Below are 22,266 nucleotides of genomic sequence, written 5' to 3'. Positions count from 1 at the left end.
TTTCGCATACAATAACTATCAATAGATGGAACAATTTAATCATCATCAGCCTTTCAGAGAATGCTTCAATATAAATATATTAATTTTAAGTCTCTCATAGGAAATAATGCAATTTTTAATTTTGTAAAATATTTTGTGTGCATGAATAAGAAAAGAAAAATTGATAAATTGTACGTTGTTTCGTAGTCATTTAATTAGCCAAAAATAAGATTATTTAAAAAAATTTTTAATAAAGCTTACAGATATACATTTATATTACAATACATAATACATATTTACATAAATACATATGTACACTTTTTACATGCCCTTTTTTTCCCGTATAAAATTATTAAAAGCGCACCTACCACAGTAAGACCTTTACAAAAGCATTTATTTTTATACATAGATAGCTGTATTATGATTTACTATAGTCAAACATAATTAAAATCCTGATTTGTCCTTCTTTTTTCCTCTACAAAGTTAATATTCTCTGATTCTCTAAAGAAATCATTCACAAAATCATCCCTTTCCATGTGAAGATAGTTAAAGTAAAGTTCATCATAATTAAAAGGATTAAAACCGCAGCTAACTAAAATTCATCTAATAGAAAAAGTTGGTATAATAAAAAATGACGAATAAAATACAATTTAAATAACGAAAGCCTCCAGCACAGTTATCTCCAGTTTTTAATGAGTTTTTTTCATTATTTAAGTTTCAAAATGCGATACATTGAACTTAAAATACATAGAAAGGGAGGGATTTTACGCACATACATTAAAAAAAATAAATTTTGAAACAAAAGTCTTTCAGATGACAACACTCAACTATCTATATTTACTAGCGTATTACGTCGATTAAAAGTTTACTTCAGAAAGTCGCGTAGACATTTCAAATATCCGCGTTACTATATTTTCACAGAAAGGCTGTCATTTTGATGTGCAAATGCTTTTCAATAAAGCAATCTAATACTGGTAGCATTTCCTAAAAATTTTTAATCCAATTTTAAAATATGCTCTTTCAGCAATTAGAATCTTATACTTGTTCCTCTGCTAAGAGAGCATTGGTACTATTTTCTGCATATCTCTTGTTAAGAAAACAAGCCAAAACAAACGTTTTAGTCCAATTAAAACATAATAAAATGTATTAATTATATGGTAATAAATTCAGACATATTAGCATACTAAAAATAAATATGCAATAACGTACGTTTTCTAATTAACAAAAAATCTCTAAACTATAATTCATAGAAAACATTGAGACCAAGAAAAATCACATATCACAGAGCTGCAACATATATAATGTATTAACATTGCTACGATAAATTAAATAAAAATTTAAAGACTGACTAAAGGGCAAAATCTCGTTTACATATGGAATTAATTTATACTGGAACTGAAATAATTGGTTTATCTATTATATAAAATATATTAATAGTAAATACATATTTTTTAAACTTATTTTCTGAGTTTATTCATTTTGGTTACATAAATGTATTACAATACAGAAAAACTGCAAAAATAGTTATAAGCTGAAAGAGAATCAGAATGTCTCATATTAAATGCTTAAAATAAAACGTGTATATGTGGGCACACAGTTTCATACCTTGGAATGGGTTCCTAATATTAATACAAAATTTATTTTTAGTTCATATACATTTCCATGCATAACAGAAAGTATTTTAATGAAACACGCTTTTAATAATTTTGGAGTTAAAACAGCTCACATAGAAAAACCACAATTCATGGAGTTACTACTACAGAATCCCTGTAGCAATCTCTGGCTATTTATCGTCTTTATCGTTCTTGAGTTTGAACTTATGTATTACCAAAATATGAAATCATTTTCGCTCCTTTGGCATACATAAAGTATTATAAAATTTTGCGTACCGCGAAGAATAGTGCATTCAACATATATAAACAAGGCAATACTATTCAACATAATGTTTTTAAGCAGTGTTGTTTTGCTTCTGGAGGCTGCTTACGTAGGAAATATAAGTACCTGCAAAAGCAATTATCGGGTATACTGAGGTAGAACAATCTGTCTTCGTGTCTGATTAAATAAACTACCAAGATATTCAGTATTTTCTGGCAAATATGACGGAATCTCAGTCGGTCATCCTCCCGAACCCAATGATTATTCAACCAACTCATTGACGACAATGTTTCCTATCGCGATCATAGGAGAACAACTGAAATTACACCGCAAGGAAGGAAGAGATAACACGCAATTCAAATTCAGAACCGCATTTCGAGCCGCCATTTCATCCTAAAAATCAGACATCATTAACCGCATGCAATTATTGGCGGCTCGAACTATCATGTGAAGTTAAGTTATTAAACTTTTAACTTATGGTGAATGACAGCGCTCAAAACATTTCGCATACTTTAAATATCTGGTTAAAGAGGCTTAATTTGTGCATGAAAGAACATAATCAAGTATTAGAAAAGTAAACAAATAAGATTATTTAGATTTACACCAAAATATGATATTTGAAGACAAGAACTCATCACGAAAATAAAATCTTCCGCCCTTACCTCCCTTTTTTTCTTTTTCTTTTTTTTTTTTTTTTTTTCTTTTCTTTTGTAAAGGCTGAAATGCTACTTAGTTGCTCTTTGAAGATTTCGTGCAAGTTTCGGAAAAGTATTAAGAAAGAAATTAAACGTCTAATAGTAAAGGTATATCACTCAGTCTTCTGTTGGAATCTATGTCTTCATCGTTTAAATCAGAGCTTTTGCGAGGCATAGCATACCTCAGTTTTTCCCAAAACCATCGCTCACCCCATACAAGATATGTTCGTTTAGAAATTACATGTCGTAGATCAGGCTCTACACCGTCAAAGGATGTTGATTTGTCCACCAATATAACAATCACCTTATTCATTTTGTCTTCGGAAACTTTGACTACAGCTGCTCGCAATTCCATTTTGAACCATGGACTCGAGATGAAGGTATCGGAAAGAACGATGATTGTCCTCTTGCTGTTCTGCACAGAGTGGATGATGTTGTCGGTGATGAAACGACCAGGAAGCCAATTTCTCTCATGGATACAAAGTCGAAAGAAGGGCTCTTTCTGTTCCAGCTCTTCTAGAAGAGTCATTACGATGCTGCGATCGCTGCTACTGTACGCTATAAAAGCATCGAATAGTTTATCTTCACAATCGCATTCTTCGAAACAGATATGAAACACTTGATCGCAGTGAATATAAAGAAATGACAAAATTAATTGTCTTTGCTTATAGTAAATAAGCACCAAAGTTAGAAGAACGGTAAAAAATACACCCAAAGCAATAGTTGTTAGACCCTTATTACCTCCATCTGCTTGTTCATCAGCGCAGAGTAAAGCGTCTGGAACTTCGTATAAAGGTAACGAGGAATTTGTTCCATTACTATTTATTTCGCAAATGATCTTATCCAAATCTTTTATAAATGCAGTATTGGCAATCAAAAATTCTTTCAAAACTTTACTCTTACACGTGCATTGTTTATCATTTCCACCAAACAATAACTGGAAATCACTCTGGTTCGCTATATAATCCATCAAATGTTTCGGTAAAGTTTTTAATTTGTTATCTTTTATCGACAAAAACCGAAGTTTCTCAGGAACTTCCCAATTGGTTAAATCTTCTAACTCATTAAAATCTACGTACAGTTCCGTTAAGTTATGCCAGATTTTATTATTCAGTGACTTCATAGATCGCAAGTGGTTATAATTGAAATAAAGGACTGTGGTCTGATCAGGAGCACTTTGGGGAACCTCACTTAGGTTGGTGCCCGTGCAGTTGACAAAAAATAGTTTATCTCTAGCACGAAAACCACAAGTGCATGGCTGGGGACAATCAGTCTCAAAAAAGCAACTAAATACGTCTTCTGACAAGGAAAGTACCGTGCTGTTTTGCAAAGAAAGTGGTTTGTTGCAAACAAGCTCATTTTCATTTATGAAAGTTAACAAGGATGGAATTCGTCTACCAGGCTTCCTTTTCAAATAAAAGTAAAAGGGGTATAAATAGCAATCGCATTTCAAAGGATTAAAAGCTAAGTCTAAGAAGTTCTTCGAGAATCCATTAAAAAAACAACCAGCCATTGTTCTGTCCGTTTCAGCTCTCTTTTCATCAGCCAGCGTAGACCGTAGATCTATATCAGAAATTTGGTTATGTCTGAATGAAAATGTGATAGTTTGTTTCACGTTTAGAATGCAAGGCGGTGCGTGGAAGCTGTTTATTTCATTATAATCCATGTTGAACTTCTCTAGAAAAACAAGGTTTCGCCAATCTATTTTGATTTCTTTGATAAAATTATGAGATAACCAAATGTTTCTTAGCCTAACTTCTGATTTTATTCCCAGTTCAACATATTTAATTTTATTGTAGCTCAAATCGAATTTTTCTAAATCATTCATATTTGCAATTATATTATCCTTCAGTATTTCTAGTTTATTTCCACTCACATTTAGCAAATGAATATTTGGACTTCCGACGAATAAATCTGCATTTAATAATTTTAGATTGTTTCGAGAGATATTTAACCCTCGTAGATTAGATTTATTCCAAAATGTATCATTGTATACTTCAGAAATTTTGTTGGAACCTAAATCGACGTATTCTAAAAACTTTTGCCTTCGAAACAGATCACTAGGTAATACTTCAATTTTATTGCTTCCAAATACAACATACAGTAAATTCATATTATTTAAAAATAGGTCCTTGTCTATGGCTTGAATATTACAGTTGGAGCAAAGAATGTTTTCTAAACTATTTAAACTATGAAAAAGAGTTTCTGGCAGATGTTTTATATTATTAAAACTTAAATCAATAGATTTTAGGCGCGGGCTGAATTGAAACAAACTGTTATTAATGGAATTCAATTCGTTATTTGATAGATTAAACGTCTCTAGATTGGGAAATCCTTTTAGAGCATCTTTTGAAATGTTACCTATTGAATTAAACGATAAGTCGAGAATTTTCAAAGCATGCAGCGTGCCAAAAAGGGTTTCAGTAATAGAGTTTAATTTATTTTGTGATAAATCTAACTCCTTTAAGTTATGGAAGTTAATGAATACATTTTCCGGCAAGAGCTGAATACTGTTATTGCGTAAATTTAAAATACGAATCAGGTTAGTAATATTATTAGTTTTTGATGACAAGTCGACAGCCGTGTTGTCACATATTGTCATTCTCTGAAGCTGGGGATATTGCACCAAGATGTCAAAAATTGAAGGCACATAAGAAGTGTTCATTATTCTTAATACATCTACGTTATATTCATTTAGAAATTCCGGTGACCGATAGAGGCATTTTTTGTGACTTTCACAATATTCTTCGAGAAACGATGGCTCTATTTTTATAAGGTTTCTCCATTTTTTATCACAGCTATAAAATACAGAATCAGGTGTACTATTAAAATTCAGCAAGGATTTAAAAATATCAAAAGTCGTAGATTCATTAAGAAGAGAGCTATAATTACCATAAAGCTGCAGAATATAGAAGATGTTAGTATGAGAAAAACTGCTTTCACATTGCAGGGTATAATTTATGTTATCAATGTCAAAAGAACACGAAAATTCCTTTGACTGTTTAATGATTTGGTCACAATCTAATTCCATTGACACTTCTTTGCTTTTCATCAGAAATACAAACAAGATCAAGACATTAATAATGTATAGCATCCTCCAATGAGAACATAATTCAGAACCGTTCATGCTTGGAAGCCCTGAAAAATAGAATTAATGATTAATTTTATCATGAATTAATAAAAAAATAGAATTAATAATTAATTTTATCATGAATTAATAAAAAAAAATAGAATTAATGATTAATTTTATCATGAAATTTATATATTATTATCACTTTCAAAGAAAAAATAACTGCTTTAGATGCTGTTTTAGATTTTTCTCCTGTATCGGTAGCAGGGATTCCTAACCCGTTTTTTTTTTTTTTGCATCGACTTCTTTTAAAAGAAAAGCTTTCTTCGTCGACCCTCTTACAGTTTTCTCTATAGTCTACAGCCTACAACTTAATCATAATGAAAATGACTTCACACAGATAATTAAAAATTATTATTAGATTAAGGACATAAATAAAAGTTTTGAAAAACGGTTTATTGGATATGTATTTTATTATTTTATGTATTATTATCATTTTTAATAATATAAATATAAACAAACTTTCAGAAACAAAAAATTACAGATTCTAAATGCACAAAAAATCGATTTAAATTGATGTGATGGCTTCGCTTGATGTATTGATACAATTTTTTTAATATATGACATAAAAGTTCTTAATTTAATTCTTAGATCAGCTCGCTCAAAAATATTTAACCTACTTATTGTTTTCCGTAGACTAAAGTCTGCTTCACTAGGTAAGAAGAGGGAAAATTAATAATGTTAGTTTGTAATTATGAGATAATCAAATGTTCTAAATGCTACTTTGAGAATAGTACTTCTGTAGTACTTTGAGAAAAATATTACAGAGTTTTTAAATGCATTAAATTTTTTAAATGTACTTTTCCCGTATATTTATTTTATATTCTTTCTTCCTTACTGAATGATATAGGTTTATATCGCTAAACAATTAATTATTCATTTTATTAATATTTTTGTAATTAAATGGGAACATGAACAAACCGATCAATTATTCTATCGACTATCGACCCTTAGTCGACACCTTTAAAATTTTATCGACCTCTAAGGAGCCAATATCAACCCCACTGGGGGCCGCTGATTTAACTTTTCATGACCACAGATCGGAAAAACTAATGTACTAATAATATACCATGGTGAAAGTTTAATTATTACATAATATTGTAGGCGATGTAGCGATGAAGGCACAGGAATGTAAGTATAAATTTACTTTATCAGCCATAAACTGGATGTAAGGACAACAAAAATTTGAAATACATAAAAAAAATAAATTGTGATGAATTTTAGTGCGATAGGTAATATCCTTTCCTAATACGCAGTAACTTCACAATGAAATATTTATTAGCTCTGGAATAATATTGATGACGATTTATTTTATCCAGTTTTGCTTCGTCACTCACAGTAGAGCACACCGCTGTGTAGTAAAAAATCTTTATACGCATGGAAATGAAGCAACTAACGACGTATTGCCCTAAAAGAATGACTTGGAAATACTTCGGAACATCATTAACTTCTTTTTAATTTTTTGTTCTTAATTTCATTTATATAATTTCTGTTGCTGTCATAGTAAGCATCTTAGTTCGTTTCAGTGTTTCGATATTTCCAAAAGTTAAAAAGATGTACGAATGTTTTTGTTAATTGCACTAAAATTTTGAAACCTCAGTTAAATTTCCTTTTCAATTAGTTTCTTAATCAATTTTGGATCGCTGCTTTAGCAAAAGAATAGGAAGTTGAAATTGCAAGTAGCCAGATATGTAAATACTCTGCTTAGTTAAAAATTTTTAAAGGTGCATCTTAAAGACCTAAGAATAATAGGCTAAATTTGATGAAGTTTTATTGCTTTTAAATATTAGGCTTTTGCCTTCTATAAATCTCCGAGTAAAAGCATATTTTTGAACGAAATGTTTCGGACAAATGTCTATCCGAAAACAGGTATATTGCCTTTGTGATAGCTGCCAGATTTTAATCTAGAGTTGTCTTTCAGTTTTCTATTGAATTTTCGTTTGAATGGTTTCGGAGACGTAAGTTCGGAAAATTTAATTATGGCATTTTGGCAATGCGGATTCTTTATGAATAACAGCGTAAGTATAGCTGTATAGTCGTAAGTATCAAAGTTAGGAAATATTGTGTGAGGACATGCATACATATTCATTGAGTATTGGTATAAGAGGTTCTTCAAATTACCAAAAATACTTCTTATAAGCCAATAAAATATTTAAGTAATCCTGAAAATTTTCAACTTCATTTTTTTTAATATTTGAACATGTTATAGTAATTTAACCGACAAAGTTTATCGATGGCAGATATCTTTTACCTAATCCTTTTACTCACCAAACTCAGGACTGGATAAATGGGAAGTATCTGTTTCTTCATATAGTCAGTTAATATCGCAGTTTACAATATTTCATTGCTGCTATCAGATTATCGTCACTGACAGTACGCTGAACGACAGATGTCACAACCGATATCTCTTCCGCATTTGTCGGACTTCCGTTTATCTTCCGATTCTTCGTCCTGTGAATTATTTATACGGCGTATTTTAAGAAATCTTTCTTAATAAATATTTTAAATTAAGGCTTAATGAAGTCTTAATTTTACCTGCTTAACGAGACATAATTTACAAGATTTTATGCAATTTCCGTCTCTGTTTAATGTACTGCTTAGTGGTATTTTTTATAACTCAGTTCCAAAAATATGTCGGTCTCTAACATTACATTTTTAACTGAGTTTTGTTGGATTGCTGCAAATTATAAATGCATCCAAAGTGTATAATTTGTTGATAAATATATATTAAAGTAGACTGTAGGAAAACTATACATTCTATAACAGAAAAAAAAAATACCGGTTTTAAAACCTTAAACTCTTTCTAAAATTCAGTTACTGCTATAATTTAAATATATTATTTATATATAATTTCAATAGGATATCATATAACGCACTTAGTGTCCTGAATATTCAGGTATTCTTAAGATTTCAAATCTTAATCCTCGAAAACATAAATTCAGTTACGGACATTCATTGGAATACACAGTTTGATAGATGAAATAGAATAGAAGTGGATGAAAGTTAAACGGTTTTAGTAAATATGGCGCAGTACCCAGTACTGAAAACCTGAATTGATTCAGATTTCCGCCTCTACTCCTTAAACGCCCAAATTTCAGCAGTAGATAGGGGAACCTAGGAAATAGCGAATTCCAGTTCCAAATAGGATATTAATCACTTAATTGAAGTTCTATGACTACCTAAAATGATCGTTCAATTAGCGATGTTTAATCAGAGGCAGAACATTTTCTTCATAACGATTACGCACACTGTAAATGGCTTATTTATTACCATCACCTAATAAATTTTATGCAAATCAAATGATCTCATAGTGTTGTCGCTAAAGGTAACAGCGTAAGATGAGAGTTGATCCATCTGTCAGAACTGTTGTTCGGAAATGTGAAGAGAGGTTGGAAACACGATAATAGGCAATAATCATATAGGTAGATACAGTCGCAGGAGAAACGCGACGCGCATGAGGGCGCTGAACGTCGAGAGAAAGCCTAGCCGGGAAGAAGAAAGCGTTATTTGTATGCATGAAGTATAAATCGCTACTCGAAGAGCGAAATTTGTGGTCATCATATCTGCATGTTTTTCTGGGAATTGGGGGGGGGTGCAACGTTTAAAACACTGGAGCAGTCTCTCCTAATTTCATTCTTAAGTATTCTTAAACTTTGCAGTAATATATGTTTAAAATTTTTTTAGTTTCATTTATTTAACAGATTCCTCCTTCTACATTGTACCCCAAAAAGACCCCTAGTATTACATTTTAACTTCATTTTCCTGAATAATCCTTTTCGCATCCTTTGAATACTTTATGTTCAAAAATAGATTACAGCTGCATTATATTTTAAACAAGCCACCTTCAGTCATGATTCGCGTGTAAGAAAGATTCAATCAAAACGGTCTCTACGTTCATCGAAAATTAGACAAATCTGTCAGTGCTGCTTGTTGCTTTTCAGTGTCATTTTAATTAAAACAAAAAAATAATAGCTGAGGGAAAAATATTAAAAAAGAAGAACTCACTTTTGCTAAGTTCCCGTAGATTTAATTTAAAGTATAGACATATATTTTACTTACTCTTTTATTACTTACTTTACTATTTGTTATTTACTTTTATTTCTACAAGTCATCACCTTTTATCAATCTTTGTAAAACTTATATTTTTTATTCATTTTCGTAAACTTTAAATCATCGTAAATAAATATTCTAAATAAAAAATTTTAACTTCGAAGGTCTATATTTTTTCGGCTTTATTTGAACTAACTAAACCTTTATAAGTTCAGGCAAGTATTCATCATAGCAAGCAGTACATCGTCGTAAGCATAAGAACTTTACATACACTGAGAATTCGTTCCCAGAAATCTGTTGAAACATAAGTGCTGGAGAAGTAAACCTCAGCGATTAAAAAATCTAACTTATTGAATTTAGCAGTCGAAAGCCTCACGGTAAAGCACTGGTGCCTCCGCTGTGCTATCAACTATCACATAACTAAATTATTTTTTAGTGTTTTAGCTTTTACGTACCGGAGTTGCTGCAAAATAAAATAGAGATCTTAAGAATTACTTACAAATTTTGATCTGTCAAAATTCATGCGATGAAACTCGAGTTCTAGATTTTAAGAAAAATATTTCCTTCTTCAGTTTTTTCCTTAGTTCCATATTTGTTGAAAAAGATCTAGAAATGCAAGAAATCTAATTTAATAGAAATGCATATTGAAATTCCAACAAGAGATAAATAAAATCAAACTAAATATATAGAAAGGAATAACCTATATCTCTGCGACTCAAAAATTCTTTCAGAAATACGAGCCACTAATAAGTGAGAAAACATTGCTGATAACTATAACCCTGGCTTCGTTCGAAATATTTATTTATTGAGACTATTATATTTGTCCTACATTTAAATAAGATAATCTTTTATAAAATTTCTCAGTGCAAACTTTAGAGTAGGTGAAGATCAGATTTATTTTATTTATATACTTGAAACATTTTGTGCTAAAGATTCGTATACATAATATTGCATATTAAAACATTCTATTTAAAAAGAATATTTTCTTCTTAGAAGAAGAGAATATTTTATAATAAAATATAAATAATAATATACATTAATTATTCTCGTACTTATATTACTCGAAAATACGACATCTCATGCGAATTTGTTTTTATATTCACATCATAAACACTTTCGAGCAGGTTTAAAGTATTTCATTCCTATGATTTAGGCAGGACAGTCTGGTGTTCAGCGAATTCTTTTTTATTCCCTACCTATTGGTTATGAGTTCGAATTCTAGAAAAGTCATGTATGTTTAGCATTGAAGTGTTTTCGTGGCATGGGAACACTTAAACTATCATAAGCGAAATCTCCAGAAATTCATGGTACACAAATAGCGGTAGAAAAGCTGCGGATTTTATCTTCTCAACAGGGATAAAGATTAAGCGGATAATTTCTCGTATGTTTCATCTAAATTAAATAACCGAATTCAGTCTTACACTGCAGTATATCATTTCTAAGATAATTTATGGTAGAGCAGTCTTTTCGTTCTTGTGTTATCGTAAAATTGTACTTCAAATGCTCCTTAACATACAAGAAGTGTAACAGGAATAAAAATGTCAAACAATGTGATAGTGAGGGAAATGAATCTAGGAGAAAAATTAAGAAATTTTTTTGTGCTTCGTATACTAGTAGGCCCATAAAGATTTCAATTTGGGCAAGAAACAGAGCAGAAAAACAAAGCATTCTAGCAAAAAGCATAGTCGAAAGCTACTAGCATCATTTGTGACTTTTCTCTCAAGACATTCAGATTTCGAACTTCTGTAAGAAGTTGCAGATTATAGGCACAAGCATTAGAAATTACTAATACATTAACACATTTGTGACTTATTCCAAAAAAAAAATTAAGCTCCTTCTCTGTGATGTTCCTGCGTTTGATGGAACCTTAACTATATTTTTTGTAAGTATACGCAACCTCGTGCGGTATTATTATTTTTTTTTTCTGAACAAATCAGCATTCCCTATATCCCAAACTAAATCCCTATATCAATATTTACTTCGAAGAAGAAAAAAGCAAAACACAAATTGTCTGTAATGGGGTTGTAGAAACGTTGGGTATTTATCGAAGCAGTAAACAAACAAACAAACAAAAAAAGGCAATAACCCCACCGAGATTCGAACCTCTCAGCTGCTAACTCTGAACCTCTCAGCTGCTAACCAGCCATATGCTTCCAATTACATCACGAAGGCAAGCGGTAAATAAGGAAATAGTTGGTTATTAACAAAAACACACAGAAATGCAGTATCAGAGGAAAAAAGAATGATCTCTTGTTGTAAATCGGTAATGCAGCTAATAGAATTGTACATTTGTCAACCGCTAACGAGACATACGTTTGACTTCATTATTTATTATTTATGTTCATTTTCTTTTCATATTTTTTTTTTCAGTTCTTGGGTCCTTTAGCCTTAAATTTAGAAACATTTGTGGATTTTATTAGTTTATTGCTGCGTCGTATCAGCACTTTGTTTTATCGTCCTTGCAACTACAGCTTCTTTGTAATTTATTGCTAATATTTCACACTTTATTATTTGATTTTGATTCTTGCGTTTACATATTTTTATCTGTTGTCTTACTGGCTCTGGATGGATATATATATATATACATATAATTAAAAGTATCGTCCTTGCAACTACAGCTTCTTTGTAATTTATTGCTAATATTTCACACTTTATTATTTGATTTTGATTCTTGCGTTTACATATTTTTATCTGTTGTCTTACTGGCTCTGGATGGATACATATATATACATATAATTAAAAGTTAAGTTGTAAGAACAAACGAAGAAAGACCAATTTTGGTCAAATTGTTTTGCTATTGTGCTGCAAAATTAAGGAAATTAGAAGATAAATTTTAGTACGCACGCCAAAAAGTTACCAAAACCTGTGGCTCCGTGAAAGCTTCAACATAAGCATATTTAGTTGCTATGAAAAATGCGAAAGAGGAGAAAAATACAATATCTTGTCAAGGGAAATTTTTAAAATGAATTTCGATCCAAGCTAACTCCATTACGCGTTTCGCCGAAACAGACAATTGAAACTTTGCGCGACAAATTTTTTAATGAATTAAATAAACTATGTCAAAAACCTTAGTCTCAATTCTCTGTATGTATATATATATATATATATGTGTGTGTGTGTGTGTGTGTGTATAAGAATAAATTATCTTTTAAAAAAAGAAATATTTTTTAAAACGCTTGTACAAGTGTATGCTAAAAGTCAATAAAATAATATATAAAAATACTTATCGAGTGCAATATAAAGCACGTTCTTATCGTTTATCATTCGTTTTACTAAGTAGTTCGAAAACATATCAGACTGTGGCTGAAGCTTATGAAACATATGAAGCATGTACTTCGTTCGCTTTGAGAAAGAAGTATAATCTTGAAATCTTGATAAAGCACATTTAAATATACGAATGCAAATTGCCGCTTAATACTCCGTTGTTTAAATATTTAACTGAAAACATTAATGAAACTTTATAGATAAATATGGTCATTTTTTATTGTTTTCTCAACTTCCAATGGGTTTATGACAGTGCTAAGTAGCATAAGAAATGCTAACTCATGAAGTAGATTATTAACGAACAATTTAAATTTTCATTCTGTGATATTAAGATTTATTTCTTTCCTTTATCCTTTTCGGTAGTACATGCAAGGTTGAAGCTTTTATAAGATACATTTTATACCCAGGGAAAACAGACTTTTATTTTAGATTTTGACAACGTAATTTGATCATTGACTTTTAATAGGAGATCATTATTCCAAGTTATAATTACGTACGTAAGCAAAGAGAATGAAAATGTATTTTGGAGAATCAACAATGTGATTGTTAAATCTGTATTAATCTACTCTATTTACTGCAGTAAAATAGCTAATTATAGTTCCTTTGATTGTGAAAGACATCCTATTATTGCTATTGTTTTATTAATGTGTTTGCAAATTAAATTATTAGCATAATTTCTCGAAAACGAGATATTTCATCGCTATTAAGATATATGATCCTTAATGTACACCAATTTTTGACATGCAAACAATCGTATCCAAATGGATGCACGAATAAAAGATAAATACAATCTATCTGCTGGAATGAGGTAGTATGTTTCTTATTTAGGATAACAAACACCCTGATCTTTGAACCTCGCAAATGTCAAAAGCGTTTCGAAGTCTGAGAATCGAATTATCGCATCTTTTGCAAAACTCGAATCTTTCGAATTGTAATCTGAAAAACTGCTGTACATGTATTCACAAAATTTCGGAAAGTTTTGTTTTATTGACGTGCGACAGAAATAGTCATTAAAAAAAGAACGCGTCTGTTAAACGTTCTGAGGAATTCTAATTGTTTTATGTTCTAGAGCGTAAAGTTATCAAATTTATTGTAATTAATTCCAAGCATTCCCTTGGAGAAATAAAAAAGTCTCTGATAAAAGTAATAAAAAACATCACCAAGCCCAGAAAAAAAAAAAAAAGAAAAATTTGTTATCTTTCAGAGTAAGATAAGAGGTAATACGTGTAGTTAACAATCGAAATATCTTAAATTCAAATTTTGACAAAAGCATATATTTTTCATGTTTTCTTTTTCGAAAGCCAAATACACTTTATGCATTTTATTATAGAACTTACAAAAAATAAGTAAATATATAGACTAGGTTTATATATAGAATAGGTTTATATATAGGAATATATATAGAATACACAAAAAGTTTTAAAAGATGAACTGATAAATAAGTAAATAAACAGATAAAAAGAATTGGAAAAGGAAATTGAATGACCTTCCATTTTTTTTCAAACTATTTGAAATCTAAATGCATATCTAAACATTATGCGTGTTTAATTATTTATTTTAATTACACAAATCATATTATTATGCTATTTCTTAATAGAAACGGTTCTGGCAAAAAAATTAAAATGCACCTTAATAACCATTTTATTTTGTAATTAAATCTCATTTTTTTATCTTACAGCATATATAAAAGCAATATTAAAAGTTGTATCTTTAGAAAGTATTAAGTTTCTTTGATAATGCTTCTATTTTAGCACTGAAAAAACACTGTGGTTTTTCTCATTGAAAATCAACAATAAAATATATAGCTTTCTGTCGCTAATATGCTGCCTCTTTTTAGTACTCTGCGGTTGTTTGTGATTGCAAAATATTACGGATATTTTATACAATATCCGTTATGATTATTTGTGGCATAATACTGAAACTCTGTCAAGCAAGTTGTAGAATAGCGCGGCAAATTCATTCGGAAAACTGAGCACTTAAATTTCAGATGCGTTTAAAACAATCCCTTGTTATACAATCATTTGACATTACTTAAATCTGTAAACAGACTTGTTAAAAGTCATCAAATTTGATTAGCATGTATAATGTATTAAGTAAATCCTTGGATTCTCATCTTTCAGAAGATATTGCCAAAGTATCATGATAATTCCTTTTATTTGTTCAAAATATTAGCCTGAATCCTTTCTTCTACAAAAATAGTGACATAATTGAGATATAACTAATGCGAATTAATGAGTTTGCAAATTAAAGTCTAGACTGTGTATTCTGCGATTATGCTGTTTTGTAAAAAAATACAATTCTCAAAGGGTACTGAAATGTAATCAAGACGAAAAGTATAAAATCCTGTCACAGCTTCTGCATCCATATCCACGGCATTTAAATGTTGGGATACTGACTCAGTTTCATTATCTAAAATGTTAAAAGTATTGGCCTCTGTCAAACAGTATCAGTCTCAGATCTTTAAACAAGCAATTCGAAGAAATAAATTCAAGGAGCATACAAAGCCACATCTACGAAAAGCAGAACGGAACAAGTAAGTGCGCGCTCACCTGAGTGTATCCGTTTGAACAACGCAGCAACGCTTCATGGAATGATGGAAAAGGTGTGGGTGAGGCAAGAACCTGCGAGATATATTGCGAAACAGAAAGAAACGACTCAGCGGGACACGATATCATGTAAAGAACTTTTCTCGCATTGAACGCTTCCGCTCGGAAACACGCCTCGTTTGCACGTCAGAGCTGCCATTAGACTTTATTTCGCCGAAACTTTATTCATCCGAAAAGTTACTAATGAACTTCTGCTTAAACGAAAATAGTTGCCGGCCTATAACGTAACGTAAATGGCTGCCGGCCTATATAAAATTTTGCTCGCACTGATCGCTTAATTAGTAAAGTTACGCATAGTTTAAATTCAGCTTAAAACAAAGCATAGATGTATCGAATCGTAATGGCAACACTTCTGAGAAATGATAATTGGCCAGGCTGCTTGGATTTTTAAATACCCTAGTGACGTAACATGATATAATGTAACGTAATAGTGATAAAAATGGAAATGCTAAGGTATAGATGCTTCTGACGTCCACGCCTATTTTAGAATAATATATACGCAACTGACATTGGTGATAATTTATGAATACAAGAGAATTAAATTTTTTGTATGTACGTACATCTGAAAACATTTCGCATGAATTTTCAATTTGTAAAGAATGTTTGGAAAAAACTCTGCAACAAAAGAAAATGCATTGAAAGAGAGCATAAGTATTTGAAACAGAAGAAATTAGGCAGCACTGGTTGAAGATCATTCAGTTGAAAACCTGGGTGCCGTTTCCCGGAGATTGCCTTGAAATTCCTCGAAACACGTCGAACTTTTTTGATTCAGTCAATGACAGTTTAAGATGAAATTTTACTTAAGAAGCAAAAGGAAATTATTTTTAAGAACAGAAATATAACAAAGCTAAAATAGTTAAAATAAATCGAAATATATTTCGAAACGCAGATTTCGTAAGTAGTGTTGAATTTTGCCAATAAATCGAATTTTCGAATACTCGAAATTGTTTATAGTCCCTTCAGTTTATTACTAACCGAAATGCAATTATATTCCAATTATAAGGAATATAATTAAATAACCCTTATCAATTCCACAACTATTTCTTTCACTACCTTTTTATGAAGGGATAATTTAGTTACTAATTATCTAGCAACTAATAATCTATCTCTTAATATATAAGAAAAAAATTAAATCGCACTTGATGATACAATTGCTACTCAGCAATTCGGCGCGGGCGGGGAGACTGTTATATCTTAATCATACGTTTCTCCTTTTTCGAACTGCACTGATATGCACAATTCTGGAAAGAGTCAAGTAAAGTAAAAAACAAGAAATGGAAAATGCACAACAACTTGGAATTTGAAACTTATAAATAAAATTTAAGCTAAAACCTTAAAGAAATTAGCTTTACAAAATCTGTCTTTCCATTGTCTTTGAGGCAGAACGTAAATTTTCGTCGATATTTGAAAAAACTCTTGAATTTTAAAATTCTAAATAATCATATTACTTTCGTAAGTATTAATCTAAAAGTCAGATTATTTTTACTGCATGAAATTATCTAAAACATCAATTACCAAATAATTTTCTCTGTGTTCGACATAATCTTAAAATATTTCAAGAAAAGAGAAAATTTTTTATTAAAGTTTCCAATAAAATTAATGTTTTTTAAAAGAAGTACTTCAAAGTGCATTTATTTCTAGAAAGCCATTTCGAAATATTGGTAGTTGTTTAATTCTTTTACATATTTCAGTTTAAGTTTCTAAATCCTTCTAAAAAAACCTATTTATTTTGGAAATGATTAGCAAATCAAATATTTTATGTCAACAAAATCCGCTATTCATTTTATCAAATTATTGAAAAGAGCTATTTAAGTTCATAGAAAGATATATTGGCAAACTAAAAAGTAATTTGCGTGAGAAAATATGAGTGATTTTAGTCTAAGGCAAATAGTGCCTGAATGAAAAACGAATATTCTGTAGTTTTCATACTTTTTTATTCAAATGGATATAAAAATAGCGTAGCTAAAAATTATTGCTTTTTGCAGTTTGAATACCAATTATTCTTAAACGTGCCACACCTTTTTCACGCGACTTTATGTTTTTACTTTCATGCTAAGATTCAGAACTGTGGTGGTAGGGAAGAAAAAGAAAATCTCTATTTAGAAAGAAAAGTATATTCCCTTTTTTACTAACCGAAGATATGAAACGGAAAAAATATATAATATCAAGCAAAAAACTTTACAAAATTTCCAGAAAGCAAGCTCGAATGGTGCCCCCAAGTAATTTAAAAGAATCAGGCACTGAGTAATATGATTATTATTTATTGTTTGGCCTATATTTACAGCAAGTTTTACAGTTTGACAGTAATTAGCAGACTATAATTTAAGGAATAATATTAAAACGTGCTGGAAGACGTTTTTGCCACATATTACATACAGAGTTAAGTTTTACAGAGTTAAGTGTTATACAGAGTTAAGTGAGGTTTCAGATATGTGCAATTTAAAATCAGTTTAGAATTTATTTCCTTTCAGTTTACTTTAACCCTGAAAACGTTATTACGTACATTTAAATTATGCCTAAACTTCCAGAGCATACATTTCATTTTAGAATTTTTTTAAAATTTAATGTAACATGAATGTAATTGAATGTAATGGATAAACATTATATATATATTTTTTCAATTGCATAATCATGACTTAAGACTGAACACGAACATATAAAATTTTCGATATGTAAAGATATAAGGTATTTCTCCCGCCTTCTTCGCATGCCTTCGTAGTGTAGTGATCAGCACGTTCGACGCGCATTCGAGAGGTCCGGGGTTCAAGTCCCGGCGAAGGCTCTGTTCATTTTTCACTTCTTCCTGCTTCGAGTAACCTAATGACTCTACAAAGTGACTTGGAAAAATATCAGTTGTATTAAGAATCAAAAGTAGAGTTAAAATCTGCATATGCACACATACACTACAAGATTTATTTTGCAAAATTAAATATAAGATAAACGAGAATTTAGCGTAAAATAGATTTCAGCGGAAAAAATATTGCATAATAAATTACATGCATACATAAAATATCACATCCAAATAAAAAATATCGTCTCGTAAAAAGTTTTTATTTTGAGTTTAAATATAATCGCATAATATTAATTATTAAAACTGCATATCTCTATACAAAACAAAACAAGTATATTTTATTAATACAACATTCATCCGATGCATTCACCCGCGAAGAAAGCTCTAAAAAAGTCTCAGCTAGTTTATTATTCCAGAAAAATAGAAAAGAATTCTTAGAGGAAAAAATACTCATTTTCGATTCAACGGCTGTTGCATAAATTTATCCACAACGCTAGAACGCCTTCTCCTTTGTACAGTGGATTTCTTTTCATTGTGGATTGTTTTCTATTTTCAATGGCAAAGCAGAGGGAGGAAAAAAGTTTCTGATGAAAATGTTATATTCTTATGCAAACTAAAAATATCTCCCCTCTTTCTTTCATTTTAATTTTTTAGTAAACTCACGCTGATGAGCTTTACAGTTTAATAAATATTCATCACAAAGATGATAGTACAGTCATATGTCACATACGATCAGCTGCTAATAACTGTCCCTAAAATTGTAAATACATTTGCAATTTTATAAAAAGCTAAGAAATGTCTTCCACACTTGAAAAAAAGAAAAGGTTCGAAATCGATAAATAAAAGGTTTAGTGCTTAATAAATGAAAGGTCTTCTTTCAAAGAATTTTTAAATTGTAAATGTTCCTAATTAATAATCAGCCTTTAATACATTATAGCGTTGTCTTCAGTGAAAGCAAATTAATTTAAGCATTGTTCAGTTATTTCAAAATATTATAAAATTTTAATAAGCGATTTATTGTGGCTAATCTGAAAATGGGGCCAATTTTCATTTTTTTGATAGTTAAGTCTTTTATTTTTTTCACTTTATTTTTCATTTATATTTTTTAATAACTAAAATACAAAGAAGTGAAATAAAGTTATACTCTTCTTTGACAAATTGAGAATATGTATGTTTAAACTCTGGTCTTTCTAACTAAATTCAAAAGCACCCTAATTTAATTTAAAGCAATCAGATATCTAAAGTTATTTTGTCTGAGAGCCATAAATATGTATTCCTCCATGTTTTATGTGTTTCTCTTTACCTTATTGTTCCTAGTCATGTAGTGTTGCTATGTGAATTGGAATATATGGTTAAAGTCCGACATGCAGATAGCGAGTTTTCGCTGGGTCTTAAATACTCACAAAATACCGAAGAAAGTTTAAAATAACCTTTTTTAAGTTTTAAATTGAACATAGAGGCATAACTTGTGCTTACAGACAAAACCGACACTTTTGGCTACTTTAATTTAACCATAGCAGCCAATAACATTCAAATACTGATAATGCAGTCTATGACTACACATACAATAGAATAAGTTGGCTGAAGAGATATTTCATGGGCATGCAATTTATGTCATCGGCTAGAGAGACTTCTAAAGCCGAAATATTAATTCAAAGCACAGCTGACGAAGAATACTAACAGCTAACGCGACTGCCAGGTCTCTCAGTAAAATTCAAAACCCTCAGCATAAATACTCTCGTTTGCATTCTGGTGAAGAATACGGAAAGCAGAAGTTACAGTAAAGACCAAAATCCTAATAACTGGTTAATTAACATACGATATCTTACAGCCATATCAAACTCTTTGTTTCTATTGATCATTTAGCAAATTACAGCAATTGAATTATTATTTCTTTAATTCAATAAGCTGAAAGAGTTGCTAAATAAATGTTAAATCATGGTTTTACATTTTTGTACTTAGTTTCCTGTTTAAGCGTCAAGTTAGATTTTATTTATATATTTTATTTAATGACTAATTTAACTCTTTGAGTTTCGTTAAGTGTCTAACGCAACAATTCACAGAACAAATATACTAGTTAACATGTATACCTAGACAATGTAGGATCTGTTTTTGCTTACAATAAATCCAGGTTTCTGAGGTAAAGGATATTCTTCTCTATCTTTGATTCTGTGTTAAACATGTAGTGTTTCTAAGTAGAGTGTAGTTTTAATATTAAATTATGTAAGTAATTATTAAAAATAACACTGAAATATAAAATCTACAAATAAAATTTATCGAATGAACTTAGCTGAGTTACAAAATAAAACGTAAGCCGCTCATGGCAGGATAGGTTACGACTCCACATTCAACAACAATCAAGCATCTCGAAAGGTCCACACTTTAAACTTAACAAACCAAGAACATTCCCATTCTTATATTTAGATAACTGTCCAGTTTATCACTTGCCATTTAAGACATTTCAAGTCACTCATCTTAACAAGTAAAATCTCGGCGACAGACAGCGAATGAGAAGCCACTCTAACAACTATTTCGATCAAAGTCGCCATTTAAAGCCAGATTCATTTTTAGAAGTTATTTTTGTTCAAAATCAAATGTAATATTTTCTTCTTGAGATAAGAATGCTTGGTTAAAGTGACGCAAAGAAGAACAGCTTAATATGTAAAAAAATAATAATATATATTTAAAAATAGGATATCTTTAGAATTTCCGATACACAGTCTCGCGCGCTGGAGATAAAAATATTTTTTTATGTACAGTTTTGCCATTGCTCGCTTTGAAATCGATGAGTTTACTAAACAAAAGTTCGTTAAAATTTTACAAAATATGAAACAGATAATAAAACAAATTCCAAATTCGGGCTTCTAGATTCCCGTATTCGAGTGGAGGACTACGTTCTTCAAAATCTGATGTCTCTAGGTACCGTTGGTTTTTCACAATACGAGAGACATACATATATTCATGCAGATTCTTCATTATTTAGTTTCTTCAAATATCATGCATGGCTCTACTATTTGGTGGCAACAATTTGAAAAGTGAAACGCCGTTTTATAGTGGACGACGCAATATGTCAAAACGAAATTGATAGCCCTTCTGGGCAAATTGCCCTTTTGGGCCAGAAATGCAATAAAATTAAAAAGGGCATTACGAAATTCGAAGACTTTCATTCGGTTTCAAGGATTTTGATTTAAAATGGAATACTCATTTTCCATTTATTGATATAAATACATTTACATTGAACAAAGACATTTTTAGATTTCCGAGATTTGGAATAACGAGAGCATTATTTACAAAACATATGCTTTTTTGATTCATGTAATAATGTAGCAGTTTCGTGTAATGAAATATAATAAGTCTATAATTAAATAATAAAAAATCTTCCTGTATGCATATTCCACGCATTGTGAAAAAACGGCGTCAAGCCACCAAATTCAGAACGCATAGTCCTCTATTCGAACATATGTACTTTGAAGCCTAAATTTGCATTTCGATTATTTTAAAATTCATTTCCTGTTTTGTAAGAATTTAACTTTGATTAAGAAATACCTCGATTTAAAAACATCGTATTTTCACTCAGCTAAAGGTGAGATATTTGTGTTTCAAGTTTAATAAGAAATCTCAGCGGTTTAAAAGAAATGTAAAATATTTTCTGCTTTCACGTGCGCCAGTGGGTTGCCGTTCTGTAAAGCGTAAAGTATTTAATTTTTCTTTTAGATTTAACATGTCTGTTAATGATTAACAACATAAACCATTCAATTAAAATAAGCGATTTAAATGAAGTAAATGCGGTTCTTTATTATTAAAAGGTGTGTGTGTGTGTGTGTGTGAATATGGCAAAGCCTCGAGGGCTATCTGCCTAAGAGGAGGGATGCCTTC

General features: G+C 30.5%; 1 protein-coding gene and 1 non-coding gene across 2 annotated transcripts; one reads left to right on the top strand and one right to left on the bottom strand.

Moving 5' to 3' along the window:
* Positions 1-209: 209 nt before the first annotated feature.
* Positions 210-15,677, bottom strand: LOC118196734 (uncharacterized). The gene is made up of 3 exons (XM_035368192.2): positions 15,543-15,677; positions 10,229-10,335; positions 210-5,687 (listed from the first exon to the last, which is right to left on the bottom strand). Exon 3 carries the CDS (start codon positions 5,674-5,676, stop codon positions 2,638-2,640), a length of 3,039 nt encoding a protein of 1,012 aa, XP_035224083.1. The 5' UTR covers positions 5,677-5,687; positions 10,229-10,335; positions 15,543-15,677; the 3' UTR covers positions 210-2,637.
* A 2,631-nt stretch (positions 15,678-18,308) lies between these two features.
* TRNAA-CGC (transfer RNA alanine (anticodon CGC)) lies at positions 18,309-18,381 on the top strand. Its single transcript has one exon. It is a non-coding gene; the product is annotated as a tRNA-Ala (tRNA).
* The last annotated feature ends 3,885 nt before the right edge of the window (positions 18,382-22,266 follow it).

The sequence above is a fragment of the Stegodyphus dumicola genome, chromosome 6 (assembly GCF_044657685.1).
Source record: "Stegodyphus dumicola isolate Sdum_Otavi_A_Nest chromosome 6, ASM4465768v1".
NCBI classification, from domain to species: domain Eukaryota; kingdom Metazoa; phylum Arthropoda; class Arachnida; order Araneae; family Eresidae; genus Stegodyphus; species Stegodyphus dumicola.
Note: the sequence above shows the minus strand (reverse complement) of the source record. Positions and strands in the feature narration are given on the sequence as shown.